The 16,962-nt window shown below is 38.7% G+C and overlaps 1 protein-coding gene across 1 annotated transcript in view; it reads right to left on the bottom strand.

Annotated features, from left to right (window-relative positions):
- Positions 1-16,962, bottom strand: part of NDFIP2 (Nedd4 family interacting protein 2) — an 86,226-nt gene that overhangs the window by 26,053 nt on the left and 43,211 nt on the right. Inside the window, exons 3-4 of the mRNA XM_051850574.2 lie at positions 9,904-10,037; positions 415-508 (exon numbers count right to left, since the gene is read on the bottom strand). Of these exons, the coding sequence (XP_051706534.1) occupies positions 415-508; positions 9,904-10,037 (228 nt within the window). The remainder of the gene's footprint in view (positions 1-414; positions 509-9,903; positions 10,038-16,962) is intronic.

The following is a 16,962-nucleotide window of genomic DNA, read 5'->3' on the forward strand; positions in this document are numbered from 1 at the left end:
TCCCAACCCTTTATTTTGGCTTAAGGACATTCAAATCAAAGTCTTCCACCTCAAAAAAAAAAAAAATTACAGTTTCATTCTATATATTCCTACAGCACTGAATAGACATCAATATTCCAGGATTTCTCTATAAATTCTTATTTGGCTTAATTAAACATGCCAAAATGCTGTTTAAAAGTCAGCATACCCATAGTCAGCATCTGGCATGATGGCTACAAGGCATAATTATTCAATAAGTGTTTTATAAATTCTAGGATTTGTTCTGTTATTATATTTAACAGTATTCATTAGTTCATGATCAAGACCAATTTATATTTTAAACAAGACAGATATTAAAAATACTTGCTTTACTACGTTACTTTAAATATACAAAAGCTAATATATTCAAAAATATAGTTTGGAAAGATCACTTACTGAAAAATGCCAGCATGAAAATGCCATCATTACCCACTCTAAGCTGGTCTGCATCACTGAAGTCATCCCTCGGCGGACACTCTTCCTCCTGAATCTATAAAACACATAAACATCAGAACAGTTCAGCACAATAATCACAATTTTTTCATCTTAAATGTAAAATAAGAACTTTGAAAAATCTAATGTTCTCAATTTGTTGTATGGACACTGAAGTAATGAGAACACTGGCATACGAGTATTATTACTTTTTCAAGTGTCCCTCTGGAAAAAGTAACTATAACAGTAAACACAAACAAATGAAAGTTAAGTAGCATCAGATTCATGAAAATTTTATCAAGAAGAGAGATGCAGCACTGCTGCATCACTGTCAAAGGGAGAACAGGCACTTTCATTTTCAGTGTGGCAATATAAATTGGCACAACTTCTATGGTTGGGGATTTGGTGATATTTATCATAAATAAAAATATACATACCCTTTGATTCAGAAACTCTAGTTCTAATACAGACAATATACACATATTCCCACTTACAAGAAACAATGTATTAAAGGTAATTCATTGCTACAATATTTTTAAGAGCAAAAGATTAGACACAATCTAAGTGCCCCTCATTAGTAGACTGCATTAGAAGATAATTCTCCATGGGCTCTCATGTTTCTGCCCATCTTCCAAGCAGAGGCACTGGCTATCTCTTTTTGGATGTTTATATAATTGAGAGCTTTCAAGAGACAGAGTGTGTGTCTCCTTTCAGAGCACTGCGTGGGTACTCTCATTGACTGAAAAGATCTGGGTTCCCTATACTCAGAGCTCCTTTCCTATTAACACCTTGTGCAGAGGTCATCACTCAGCCCTCTTGGTGTCACCATGTGGGAATTAAAGCTCAGAAAACTGGCACAGGAAAATGCTAATACTCCAGATAATGTGATTACTGTGAATAATAGTCTTTGTCTCTGACCCAGCAGTCTCATGTCTTCTGCCAGAATCCATGAAACAATCTTCTTTCATGTTGGGTAAAATGTCGAAACTGTTGTCAGCTCTTTATGGACTGTTGTAATAAATTATCATGTAACTATCCAACAAAATTTAAAAAGCACTATAAAAATTTAAAAGTATGGGGCTGACACTGTGACATAGCAGGTTAAGCTCCCACCTGCAATGCCAGCATCCCACATGGGAGCTGATTTGAGTCCTGTCTGCTCCACTTCTGACCCAGCTCCTGCTAATGTGCCTGGGAAAGCAGCAGAGGATGGTCCAAGTCCTTGGGCCACTGTAACTATACAAGGGAGACCTGGAAGAAGCTCCTGGCTCAAGGCTTTGGCCTGCCCCAGCCCTGGCTACTGTGACCTTTTGGGGAGTGAACCAGAAGATGGAGGATCTCTCCTCTCTGCCTCTCCTTCTCTCTCTAATCTGCCTTTCAAATAAATAATATCTTTTTTAAAATTCCAAAGTAAAAAGTTCTTGATATTCTTAATATTTTCATAATAATCTTTAAACTATATTAAATGAAAATAATTTATATAATACCTTTTGTGTCCAAAAATAACATATTAATGTATTTATCAGTAAAGAACTTCTCTGAATACATAAAATTTGTTATAACTGCATCCAATATAACAAATGTGAATTAAAAACCATGCTACATATGACTTTGCTTCCTGGCCCTTGGTATACATCAATGTATACACAAAGCAATATGCTTGACCTTCTGGAGTCTCTATTCTAGTGATGTGAGTCAGTCAATAAACAAAATATAATACATAATTTATTTACATAATTGCTAAGTGTTATAAATGCTATTCCCCCCTCCAAAAAAAATGGGGAAAACAAAGAAGTTTGGGAATGCTATGAGGTTAACAATTATAGTTTTCAATATGGTGGTCAAATATCATCACTGAGGTAATATTTGAGCAACAACTTAAAGGAGAAGTAAAAGAATTAGCTATGCAGGTATCTCTTAGAAAAGTGTTCCAGGCAGAAAATAAGCCAGAGCAAGCTGCAAGATAGGATCATACACAGTACATGAGAGAAGCAGCAAGCAGAAGAGCATGGCTAGATCAGAGCAAACATGAAAGGAAGTGAGAAGGAACGTGTTCAGAGAGGTCTGAAGAGTCCACTGAAGGACCCTGGACTTTACTGTGTGAAAGGAGAGAGCTTACAGACCTTTGATCAGATGAGTGCATGACCTGATTTACATATACATTAAATCTAAATTACATATAACCTCAGTTTCAGGTTTGTGAGGCTCAGCTGCAGAAGCTAGTGCCCTGCACAAGATCACATAATTAGGAAGGCAAGGGCAAAATTTGAATCCAAGACAGTGATGTTCTTTCCACCCCATCATGGTAGTCTCACTAAGTATAATGTCTTCCTCACTAAATATCTATAAACATTTAAAACTATGTTACTTATTATTTGCATACAAAAATGCCTTAAACTATGCAATGCATATTCTAGGCAAACTATCTGATACATTTATTGATAATGATTAAATGTATATAATGGAAGTATATATAATTTCAAAACAATTCAAGAAATAAACATGAAAGTATAACCCACCTCCCCCAAAAAACTATCCATTTGATGGCAAAAATATATATCAAAGGGCATCATTGTTTAAGACAGGAGACATATGCACAAAGATGTCTTTTACAATACTAACACTGAAAACAAACCACTCACACAAGCATGTGAAAATAATTTCATTGTGCACTAGAGAGAAATGGCCACTAAATTACTATAGTATATTGATTCCATTAAATTTCAATCAACCATTAAATAACAAGGACATATTTATATAAAATGTTTTAGAAATTAGGATCTATGAACTAATTTGAGCAACATTAGATATTGATTTATAAATCCTATAATTGGTAAAGAAAAAGTCTACCAAAACATATTAAGATAAAGAGTTGTAATAGAATACTTGCAGTAATTTCATCTTCCTAATTTCCTTCTTTTGCTAAATAAAAAAGAAAGCATTCATTAAAACTTAATTGTTGGGTCCGGTACTGTGGCATAACAGGTTAAATCGCTGCCTGTGATGCCAGCATCCCATATGAGCACCAGTTCGAGTCCTGGTTGCTCCAGTTCTAATCCAGGTCTTTGCTAATGCACCTGGAAAAGCAGCAGAGGACAGCCCAAGTGCTTGGACCCCTGCACTAACAAGGGAGACCCAGAAGCAGCACCTGGCTCCTGATTTCAGCCTGGTCCAGCCCTGGACATTGTGGCCATTTGGGGAGTGAACCAGTGGATGGAAGATTTCTGTTTCTTCCTCTAACTCTACCTTTCAAATAAATAAACTCATCTTTTTATATTTTAATTTTTATTAACATAAAGAGAACAGGTTTCATGTATTTCATAGGCACAATTCTAATAAGATAACCATACTCCCTTTCTCCCTCCTTCCTCCCCTCCTTCATTCCTTTTTTCCTTTAATTTTTGTACAAACATAATTTCAATCCACTCTATAATCACAGGCTTAATGCACTACTAACCATAATATTCAACAAGTAAAAAGTAGAAAGATTGCAGTTTCATAGGAGTATAAACAAGGGAAAAAACAATCAAATCACAAGATGTTAATTTTATTACTTTTTTTTTTGTATTTTGTATTAACTACCACAAATCACAGAAAACATAGGTTATTTGTCTTTTAGAGACTGGCTTATTTCACTAAGCATAATGGATTTCGGTTGCATCCAATTTGTTGCAAAAGACAGGATTTCATTCTTTTTTATGGCTGAGTAGTATTCCATAGTGTATATATGCCACATTTTCTTTATCCAGTCATCAGTTGATGGGCATCTAGTTTGTCTACATGTCTTAGCTATTGTGAACTGAACTACAATAATGGCAGTAGAAATAACAAATAAGTTCCATATGCTGATTTCATTGCATTAGAGTAAATTCACAGGAATGGGATGGCTGGGTCATAAAAAAACTCAATTATAATTTATTAAATACCAAATATGTGCCAGATAATAACAAGGGGCTAGAAATATCCTGGAGTCCTGCTGGTGCACGGCTCAATAGGCTAATCCTCCGCCTGTGGTGCCGGCACCCCAGGTTCTAGTCCCAGCTGGGGTGCCGGATTCTGTGCCGGTTGTTCCTCTTCCAGTCCGGCTCTCTGCTGTGGCCCAGGAGGGCAGTGGAGGATGGCCCAAGTGCTTGGGCCCTGCACCCACATGGGAGACCAGGAGAAGCACTTGGCTCCGGATCAACGCGGTGCGCCGGCCGCAGCGGTCATTGGGAGCTGAACCAATGGAAAAAGGAAGACCTTTCTCTCTCTCTCTCTCTCTCTCACTGTCCACTATGTCAAAAAAAAAAAAAAAAAAAAAAAGAAAAAAGAAAAAGAAAAGAAAAGAAAAGAAATATCCTGGAGTCCTAACTGTTTATTAACTGTTTATCAAGTGCTAGTTCTTAAAACAAGTTACAAAAAACAAATGTGTGTCCATTGTAAAGTTACATGATATGCCTCCTTGATAAACAGGCCACGTTCTAAATGTTTTATGAACTGAATGATTCAGAATTCAAGTGTTTTTGAGTGAATTATTTAAAACAAGTAATACAATTCCATAAATCTCAAATTTTTTTTTGAGAGAGAGAAGGAGAGATAGAGATATCTTCCATCTGCTGGTTCACTCCCCAAATTGCACCAACAGCTAGGACTGAGTCTGGCCAAAGCCAGAATCCAGAAGGTTCCTCTAGGTCTCTCATGTGGGTGCATGGACCGAACCACATGCGCCATCCTCCACAGCTTTCCTAGGCAAATCAGCAGGGAGCTGGATCAGAAGCGGAGCAGCCAGGACTCAAACCTGCACCCAAATGGGATGCTGGCATCGCAGCCTGGGGATTTAACCTGCTGAGTCATAGAGCCAGTCCACTTCTATAAGTCTAATTAACCATTCATAATATGCATACAACCCTACACACTGGAAATAGGACATAGCAAAACACTAACGTTTCAAGGTCTGTTTTTTTTTTTTTTTTAATGACTTATCTTACTTATTTGAAAGGCAGAGTTATACAGAGAGGGGAGGTATCACAGAGAGACAGATTGTCCATCTACTGGTTCATTCTCCAAATGGCTGCAACAGCTGGGGCCTGGAAATCCATCTGGTCTCCCAGGTGGGTGTCAGGAGCTTAAGTACATGGGCATCTTTCATTGCTTCCCCAAGCACATCAGCAGGGAGTCGAATCTCAAGTAGAGCAGCTGGGACTTGAACTGGCATTCATAAGGGATGCCAGTGTCACAGGCGGTCAGCACTATGATGCCAATCCCTGTTACAAAGTCTTAACTACCTACTAAATTCTCACAGTGACAATGGATTTAAGAAGTAAAAAGGAGGCTTGCATTGTGGTGTGGTGAGTTAAGCCTTCATCCTAGCATCCCACATCAGAGCGGCAGGCTGAAGTCACAGCTGCTCCACTTGCAATCTAATTCCCTGCTAATGCTCCTGGAAAGGCAATGGAAGATGGAACAAGTACTTGGGCCCTCAGCACCCAGGTGGGAGACCTGAATGTAGTTCTTAGCTTCAGACTGACCCAGACCTGGCTATTATGGCCATTTGCAGGGTGAACCAGTGATGGAAGATCTGTCTCTGCCTTTCAAATAAATAAATATGAAAAAAAAAGAGAAAGTTTTTAGGAGAAGACATTTGGTGTAGTAGTTAAGATGCCACATCCCATATCAAAGTGCCTGAGTTCAAGTCCCAGCTCCACTTTTGAGTGCAGCTTTGAGAGGCAGTAGTGATGGCTCAAGTACCTGGAGATCCAGATGGAGTTATGGGCTCTGGATTTCAGCCTGGTTCAGCCCTGGCTAATAACAGCATTTGAGCAGTAAACCAGGAAATGGACATTTTTTTCTCTCTGCCTTTCAAATGCATAAAGTAAATACAGTTTTAAAAAGGAAAGAAACTTTCAGCTCACTCAACTTGAGACTCATTTACAACTGAATGTACTTAAGTGTTAATAAGACCACTTTTTTTTTCAATGTTTCCAATGACAAATAAATTTTATATACTGAGAATGAAACATGGTTTCAAACCCCCTATTCTCTGTCAGGCAGGCTGAATCCCCACTTTCTTTACTCCATCGCCCCAATTCTGTCCCCCAGTGGCACTGAGATATAATGGGATATGCCACCTGTGATGTGGGCATCCCCTATGGGTACCAGCTGGAGTCCTGGCTGCTCAACTTCCAATCAAGCTCCCTGCTAATGTACCTGGAAAAGCAACGGAAGATGGCCCAAGTGCTTGAGACTCTATACCCATGTGGGTGTTCCAGGTTTCCTGGCTTAGGCCTAGAACAGCCCCAGCTGTTGTGACCATCTGGGGAGTGAACCAGAGGATGGAAGATTTCTCTGTCTTTCTATAACTCTTCCTTTCAAACAAATAAATAAAAATCTTTTTCTAAAAATTGAATATATTTATAATGTGCAGCACGTTTTGAGATTTGTATACACTTTGGAATTTCTGAAATCAAGCTAAGTAACATATACATTATCCCATTTACTGTAATAAGAATACTTAAAATCTATTCTCTTGGTAGTTTTCAAGTACAGATTGGTTTTTTACATGCATTGGGTATGGAGACGCATAAACAAACACTCATACTTTGAAGAAATAGGGTAAAGGAGCACTGGGATAGGAAACACTGATAAATTTTCTTTTCTTTTTTTTTTTTTTTTTTTTTGGCCAGGAAGAGTGGACAGTGAGAGAGACAGAGTGAAAGGTCTTCCTTTTGCCATTGGTTCACCCTCCAATGGCCACCGCGCGCTGCGGCCGGCGCACCGCGGTGATCCGATGGCAGGAGCCAGGTACTTATCCTGGTCTCCCATGGGGTGCAGGGCCCAAGTACTTGGGCTGTCCTCCACTGCACTCCCGGGCCACAGCAGAGAGCTGGCCTGGAAGAGGGGCAACCGGGACAGAATCCGGTGCACCACTGGGACTAGAACCCAGTGTGCTGGCGCCGCAAGGCTGAGGATTAGTCTAGTGAGCCACGGCGCCGGCTTCGGAAACACTGATAAATTTTAAGAGTCTTTTTTAGGAGTACCTAAGTTAGTCTCTTGTATACAATTCTACATTGCTTTCTATGAAATTTTCCACAAAGCCTACAAATTGCGGTTACAGTGAAATTTAAAACAGGGAATTTTTTTAATAGACATGTTGTAATTCAGGCTGCTGAACACATTTACATCTTTTTTTTTGAAAGTCGGGAAGAAACAATTATCTACCAAATGCTGGTTTACTCCCTAAATGCCCACAACAACTAGGACTATGCAAGGCTAAAACCAGGAACTCAGTCAAAAAGGGTGGCAGGGACCCAAGTACTTGAGCTATCATCTACTGCCTTCCAGGGTATAATTAGCAGGAAGCTGGTTCACATCAATCTGGGACTTGTACCCAGGCATTCTGATACGGGATGTGGACCTCATCAAGCTGCATCTTAACCACTGCACCAAATGCTTGACTCACACATTTTCTTCCAAACCAAGACAGTAGAAATAATAGTAAAGGAATGGATAATACGACTTCGGAGTCCTCTCTCCAAAAATAACAGTCACTTTTATCAAAGCACATATAACAAGTCAATGTTTCCTACTTTCTCTTTAGAATTCTATCCTACTGTATAGAAATTAAGGGAGTAGTCTATAATGCTCTTTAATAACCTTTCTCAACGCTAAGGTCTGTAGGCAGACACCGCCTGAGAAAAGGAGTTTCTGTCAATCCACTTCACTGAGATGCGCAAGTGCATTTACAAACACGTGTTCCAAGCAACCTACAGCTGATTTTTAACATAAATTCCCTACTTTGTAGATTTGTCTTCACACTCTGTGATTCTCCCTGCACAGCATCAAAATTCTTTACTAACCAAGCTATTATTTATGCTATAGTCTTAAGAAACATACTTGGGGCCAGTATTGCAGCATAGCAGGTTAAATCATCATTTGGGAGGCCGATATCCCATATGGGCACTGGTTCAATTCCCAGCTGCTCCACTTCTGATCCAGCTCTCTTTTAATGGCCTGGGAAAACAGCAGAAGGCCCAAGTACTTGGGCCTCTGCACCCACATGGGAGACCTGGTTGAACTCTTGGCTCCTGGCTTTGGCCTGGTCCAACCCTGGCTGTTGTGGCCATTTGGGAAGTGAATCAGTGGATGGAAGATCCCCCCTCCCCCACCCAAGTCTGCCTTTCAAATAAATAAATAAATCTTAAAAAAAAAAGTTACTTTTCCTTCTTAGAGGGAAAATGCATAAAAAGTAAATTTGGTATTTACCATCTTTACTTAACTCTATAACCAAGGTACTTATAATACTTCATATCTAAAGGTAATTATGTTGACATTAAATTACATGTTAAAAGCTAAAGGTGAGAGCAGATCTGGAAAGTGTTGTAGTTGATGAAAAACATTCGTCCAGGAAACATGCTCATATCTCTGAGGATCTATTGGCTGGGTTCTGGCTACAGAGTGGCAAGAGGAAAAAGCCACTCACCTAATTCTGGCTTTCCTATGTGAGATGAATTTTTTATGTCTTTTTCCTGAACAAAATGGGATGAATCCAGGGATCTGAAATGACACCCTTAAAGTGTAAAGCAAAGAAAGAAAAGAAAAAGGCAACAAATTCTAGCCCTGCTTTGAGCCCACTAAAATATAAAAAACTTCCACCTTTTAACCTGGTTGTAGAATAGCATACATGTATCTCACTGACTCTCCATTACTGAGACAGACACTTTTCACCAGAACAAAGAGTAACAGACATGGATCTCACTGGCTTTCTTTGTTAAGACAGTGAGATGAGGGAAAAAGGGCAGGAGAAACGCATGATCACCATTCTGAAATTCTAGGATGGGTTATGGTAAAAGGGGGGGGGGGGGAAGCTGGGAAAAATAAATCTAAAGTCTTATAACTTACGAGTATTTCTCTTTGTTTTTCAGCCTACTTGGGGGTTCTTTAACAGTCACTAAACTAGCTGTGCTAATATAAATATATAAAACACGAATAGAAAAAAAAAAAAAAAAAACACGACTCACAATGATAGACCAAGGAAACCAAGCTATAGAAAAGGGAAAACAAGTATGACAGTGAGGAGGTCAATGGACTTGAGGTTCAGGTAAAAGAGGACTGTTAGGTTGCTGCCAACCCTAGTGAGTTTAGAAAGACAGCAGCTGAAGTTAGTGTATGAGGTACCTGAAATCAAAATTTAGGAAGTGATAAATATATTGGTAAAAATAAAGTGTAGGATGATTATTAAGTTTGGTGGGATGAAGTGGATAGATCAAAAGAAATGATGAGGTCAAGGGATGGAGAAGATTAATTTAACTTGGAGAGTGCCAATTTCACCCAAAAATGACAATACATAATCATTATTAGAAAAGAATGTTTTTACAACTACACATATGCTCTCATACACAGAGAACTACTGTTGATACTATTAAATGCCCAGATCAATTATAAAACTAATATTAGAAGAATCAAATTTTTTCTTACTCTTTGAGATGTTTCTGCTGCTGCAGCCGCCATTGCAGCAGCTTTGGCCTTCTCAGCTTCATCATATGTAGGAAGAGAGGTAGCAACACTGTAGGGAGGTGGCACAGGGTAAAACTCATTGTAAACTTCTGTATCTGAAGAAAAGGGATTTTAAAAAGGTAGCCATTAAAAACAAACTACTTAAAATCATTTTATAGCCACTAATATAATTTAATAATTTACAATATGCCACTGGAGACTACTATTGATTGCTACTGCAATCCTGTATTATAAGCTACACATAACATATAAATTACTATTACAATTTTATATCTTATTTTAGTCCTATATTCTAAAGAAGAAAGACTGATAAATATCATAATTGATATACTAAACGAGAATTCTAAGAAGATTTGAAATGAATGCCAGACAAGGGAGACAAAAATCACACAATACATGAACATCCTCTACACCTTTTTTACTATGTACCAGGAATTCAATTTACAAGTTTCTGTTATCTCAAAATAAGAAGCATTTACATAGCTCTAATCATTTCATATTCTACTTCTATATTCTTCAAGCTTGCAACAACAATAAGTAGCAGACCCAGGGAGTTTTTGAGTCCAAATATTTTGTTCTGATAACATACATGGGTGATTTTTCCTCACATGTTGACTTTAGCAACTCGAATGGCACCTACTTGAAAGGCACACAGAAAGACAGGGAGAAATTTTCCATCCACTATTTCACTCCCCAAATGTGCACAATGGCCAGGGCTGGGCCAAGATAAAGCTAAGGGTAAGGAAGTCCATGCAGGTCTCCCACAAGGATGGCAGAGGCCCAAGCACTTGGAGCATCATGTGTCTCCCCCCCAGGATCCATTATCAGGAAACTGGAATAGAAGCAGAATACCTGGGACTTGAACACAAACACAAACACACATACACATACACACACACACACACACACACACACAGATATGGGATACAGATGTCCCAACCAGTGGCTTAAAACACTGTACTACAATGCTTGCCCCAGATCTGCATATTTTAAAAATATTTACAACATAAGTAGTATATATAAAATGATACATGTCAATCAACTAAATAGACTTATGCTAGTCACTGACATAAAAAAGGTGGATTCTAAAAGTAGAATATACCACAACTTTGGCATCAATTTTTTAATTTCCCCCATTACCTACAGTGAAAAAATATAACTATTTTTATATTTTCTATACTAGCTTATAATTTTCTCTATCTTTATCAACATTTGTTGCATTTACAACATGACACATTTTACTCTACCAATTATTTTTCCTACTGTATTTTTATGTGTATAGGTTTTTACAAAATTTCTTTAATCCCATCAGTAAGAACAAAGAATCTGATTTCAGGTCATCTTCAATCTAACAAAAGAAATGGCAGTAGCAGTATATAACATTGAATATAGGATGTATCCACCAAAAAACACAAGAGACACAAAGTCTTCAAAAGACTTATTATCAGGATATAAAAACACCATATCTAGTCAAGTAAACAGATTTCTTTAGTTCTAAGATCAGAGTAGAAGCAAAATGTAAGTGATAACAATGGTTATCAAATATTAAGGCATTAACACTAAAACTGTAAATTTTTAAATCTGGAATGGTAGTACCCAAGATGTGTTATTTTATATTAACAAATATATAAATTGTGTTAAAGTTTTACAAACTAAGTTAGAAAAACAATCCCTACTACTAAGAGATGAAAGTTGGAAAAGAGCACTTTTAAATTTCATTTTTAACTTTTTGTATTTTAACTTAATGCATTCTTCTATCAGAAGGTTTTTCTTCTGCCAAAAGATTTCTCAATCAGAGGACTTAGTTGCAGAGCTCTAACTCTAAGTCCTCTTAGAAGGATGTGACCACTAGCCAATCACATAAGCAATATGAAGCTCCACTTTTCCATATAAAAAACTGACCCACTATAATGAGACAAAACAGATGATTACTCAAGAGGACTCTGTAACTAGCCATACAGTGACCCAAGGGCAGATATAATCTCCATAGAAAATCAGTACAGCCCATGCTTAAAATATAACAAAACTTTTTAAGAAATTGAAGGAAAAAAATATCAATATTTTCCATACAACAGAAACAAAATTCTAGAATTACTCAGTTCTTGTGCTTAATTACAGTTATGAATGACTTTTTAGCATAAGGTATAAAAAGTCAAAAAGAACCAGTATTTGTAGAGACTACAGAATAAATGAATATCTAGGTACCTGGCTCAATTGGTTTTACAGTTGAAATTTATCTAACCTTTAAAAGTGATATGCTTAACCATACTATTTCAGATTATTAAAAAATGAGAAGCTTCTCAATTCATTTTACATTGTTCAATAACCACAAAAACAGTATATAAAGTTATATATCCCATTAATAAAGCTGCAAATAACTGTAAACATTAACAAATCTGAATCCAGAAATGATTAAACAGTTTTACCCAGAATGCAAGAATGGATTAAAGAAATCTAGTACTAACAGTTCATTGTATCAATTATGATTGTATCAATTTTTGAGTTCAGTTACCAAAAATATGACTTACATTGGAGCCATTTATACAAATGGGGAAAACTATAAAAAGAGAAGGTTTGATAGCTGGTAGGAAAAAGAAGTATGCAGTTGTAGGTTGTTCTAAAGTTGTACAAGTTCTTGGACTTCCTTTTTCCATTGGTTCACCCCCGAAATAACCGCCATGGCCAGCGCACTATGCCATTCCGAAACCAGGAGCCAGGTGCTTCTTCCTGGTGTCCCACACAGGTGCAGGGGCCCAAGCACTCGGGCCATCCTCCACTGCCCTCCTGGGCCACAGCAGAGAGTTGAACTGGAAGAGGAGCAACCGGGACTAGAACCCGGTGCCCATAAGGGATGCTGATGCCACAGGGGGAGGATTAACCTAGTGAGCCACTGAGCTGGCCGCCATTTCTTTCTACTTGAATAAAGACTAAACTTAGTGACTTACTTCTTTTTTTATTTTATTTTATTATTTGAAGGAGTTACAGAAAGAGAGGGAGAGGCAGAAAAAGAGAGAGAAACCTTGCATTCACTCCCCAAATGTCCACAAAAGCCAGGGCTGGACCAGGCTGAAGCCAGGAGCCAGGAGATTATCTGGATCTCCCACGTAGGTGCATGGGCCCAAGCACTTGGGCTATCTTCCACTGCTTTCCCAGGCACATGAGCAAGGAGCCGGATGGGAAGTGGAGCAGCCAGGACTCAAACTATTGCCCATGTGAGATACCAGAGCTTCAGGCAGGAGCTTAACCCACTACACCACAGCATCAACCCCGGTGACTTACCTCTAACAAACTAATATGGCAAAAGTGATGCTAAATAACCTTTAAAGCAACACGGCAATAGGTGATATAGCTTCCATTCAACTTTCTCTAAAAACGTTTGTTCTTAGAACCCAGGTTCTTCATAGAAGAGTTTGGCAAAGTAGCAGGATATAAAATCAATGCACAGAAATCAACAGCCTTTGTATACACAGGCAATGCCACGACTGAGAAAGAACTGCTAAGATCAATCCCATTCACAAGCTACAAAAACAATCAAATACCTTGGAATAAACTTAACCAAGGACGTTAAGGATCTCTACGATGAAAATTACAAAACCTTAAAGAAAGAAATAGAAGAGGATACCAAAAAATGGAAAAATCTTCCATGCTCATGGATTGGAAGAATCAATATCATCAAAATGTCCATTCTCCCAAAAGCAATTTACAGATTCAATGCAATACCAATCAAGATACCAAAGACCTTCTTCTCAGATCTGGAAAAAATGATGCTGAAATTCATATGGAGACACAGGAGACCTCGAATAGCTAAATCAATCTTGTACAACAAAAACAAAGCCAGAGGCATCACAATACCAGATTTCAGGACATACTACAGGGCAGCTGTTATCAAAACAGCATGGTAATGGTACAGAAACAGATGGATAGACCAATGGAACAGAATTGAAACACCAGAAATCAATCCAAACATCTACAGCTAACTCATATTTGATCAAGGGTCCAAAACCAATCCCTGGTGTAAGGACAGTCTATTCAATAAATGGTGCTGGGGAAACTGGATTTCCACGTGCAGAAGCATGAAGCAAGACTCCTACCTTTCACCTTACACAAATATTCACTCAACATGGATTAAAGACCTAAATCTGTGACCCGACACCATCAAATTACTAGAGAGCATTGGCAAAACCCTGCAAGATAATAGGTACCGGCAATGACTTCTTGGAAAATACCCCAGAAGCACAGGCAGTCAAAGCCAAAATTAACATTTGGGATTGCATCAAATTGAGAAGTTTCTGTACTTCAAAAGAAACAGTCAGGGAAGTGAAGAGACAACCGACAGAATGGGAAAAAATATTTGCAAACTATGCAACAGATAAAGGGTTGATAACCAGAATCTACAAAGAGATCAAGAAACTCAACAAAAGCAAAACCAACAACCCACTTAAGAGATGGGCCAAGGACCTCAATAGACATTTTTCAAAAGAGGAGATCCAAATGGCCAACAGGCACATGAAAAAATGTTCAAGGTCACTAGCAATCAGGGAAATGCAAATCAAAACCACAATGAGGTTTCACCTCACCCCAGTTAGAATGGCTCACATTCAGAAATCTACCAACAACAGATGCTGGCAAGGATGTGGGGAAAAGGGGACACTAACCCACTGTTGGTGGGAATGCAAACTGGTTAAGCCACTATGGAAGTCAGTCTGGAGATTCCTCAGAAACCTGAATATAACCCTTTCACATGACCCAGCCATCCCACTCCTGGGAATTTACCCAAAGGAAATGAAATTGGCAAACAAACAAGCTGTCTGCACATTAATGTTTATTGCAGCTCAATTCACAATAGCTAAGACCTGGAACCAACACAAATGCCCATCAACAGTAGACTGGATAAAGAAATTATGGGACATGTACTCTATAGAATACTATACAGCAGTCAAAAACAATGAAACTGGTCATTTGCAACAAGATGGAGAAATTTGGAAAACATCATGCTGAGTGAATTAAGCCAGTCCCAAAGGGACAAATATTGTATGTTCTCCCTGATCGGCGACAACTAACTGAGCACCAAAAAGGAAACCTGTTAAAGTGAAATGAACACTATGAGAAACGATGACTTGATCAGCCCTCACCCTGACTGTTGATGAACAACTTAACACGTTATCCCTCTTAGTATTTTTTTTTGTTTGTTCTACTTAATACTTTTGGTCAATACAGTAATCAATACACAGTTATTCTCAAGTGTTGAAACTTAACTGAAAAGTGATCGCTGTTAAATATAAGAGTGGGAATAAGAGAGGGAAGAGATGTGCAATTCGGGACATGCTCAAGCTGACGTACCTCAAACAGCAGAGTTAGAAACATACCAGGGGATTCCAATTCAATCCCATCATGGTGACATGTACCAATGCCATCTCACTAGTCCCGGTGATCAATTTCTGTTCACAATTGTTCATAATGATAGGACTAAGAGCCAAAGGGATCACATAAACAAGACTAGTGTCTGCAAATACTAGCTGATAGAATAAAAAAGGGAGAGAATGATCCAACATGGGAAGTGAGATACACAGCAGACCCATAGAATGACAGATGTCCTAAACAGCACTCTGGCCTCAGAATCAGCCCTTAGGGCATGCAGATTTGGCTGAAAAGCCCATGAGAGTATTTCAGGCATGGAAAGCCAAAACACTCTGGCAAAAAAAAAAAAAAAAAAAATAACACCTAAATGAAAGATCATGAGTGAGATCCCAGTGAAAAGAACAGGTCATCAAAGAAGGAGGTACCTTTCTCTGAAGGGAGGAGAGAACTTCCACTTTGACTACGACCTTGTCTAAATATGATCAGAGTTGGTGAACTCAAAAGGCTTCCATAGCCTTGGCGACTCATGACAAGAGCCTAGGGTGATTACTGATGCCATAAACAAGTGTGTCAATTTGTCAAGTCAACAACAGGAGTCACTGTGCACTTACTCCTCATGTAGGATATCTCTGTCCTTAATGTGCTGTACATTGTGATTTAATGCTATAACTAGTACTCAAACAGTATTTTTCACTTTGTGTTTCTATGTGGGTGCAAACTGTTGAAATCTTTACTCAATATATGCTAAACTGATCTTCTGTATATAAAGAGAATTGAAAATGCATCTTGATGTGAATGGAAGGGGGAGGGAGAGGGAAAGGGGAGGGTTGCAGGTGGGAGGGAAGTTATGGGGTGGGGGTAAGCCATTGTAATCCATAAGCTGTACTTTGGAATTTTATATTCATTAAATAAATGTTAAAAAAAAAAAAAAAAGAACCCAGGTTCTACTGAGTGAAGAAGCACTGGCCACAGTAAGAGGCCACTTAGGTGTTCTGGCCAATTTTCCCAGCTGAAGTCCTAGCAGAAACCAGAATTAATCACCAAACATGAAAAAGGAAGCCACTGAGGTAACTCCAACCTGAGCCATCAGTAGACACAATCAGATGAGACCCTGGGAGAGAACAGGCCAATACACTCTCAGAACTATGAAAATTATTAACAAATAATTTCTATTTTACTCCATTAAATGCAGGGCTGTTTGTTACACAACAGTAGCAATGGTTGCCACCATCAAATTGCACTCTTTTTTTAAGATTCATTTTTTTATCTGAGAGATTTATAGAGAGAGAGGGTGAGACAGAAATAAAGAGAGGTCTTCTATCTATTGGTTCACTCTCCCAGATAGTCACAACAGTCAGGGGTATGCCAGGCAGAAGCCAGGATCCAGGAGCTTCTTCTAGGTCTCTGACATGGGTAGCAGGGGCTCAAGGATTTGAGCCATCTTCCACTGCTTTTCCCAGGCCATTACCAGGGAGATGTATCAGATGTGGTGCAGTTAGGAATTGAACTGGAGCCCATACAAAATGACAGCACTGGGACCAGTGCTGTGGCATAGCAGATAAGACCACTATCTGCTATGCCGGCATCCCATATGTGTGCCGGTTTGGGACCTGGCTGCTCCACTTCTGATCCAGCTCTCTTCTAGGCCTGGAAAAGCAGTGG

Source organism: Oryctolagus cuniculus, chromosome 9 (genome assembly GCF_964237555.1).
Source record: "Oryctolagus cuniculus chromosome 9, mOryCun1.1, whole genome shotgun sequence".
In the NCBI taxonomy this organism is placed as follows: Eukaryota; Metazoa; Chordata; class Mammalia; order Lagomorpha; family Leporidae; genus Oryctolagus; species Oryctolagus cuniculus.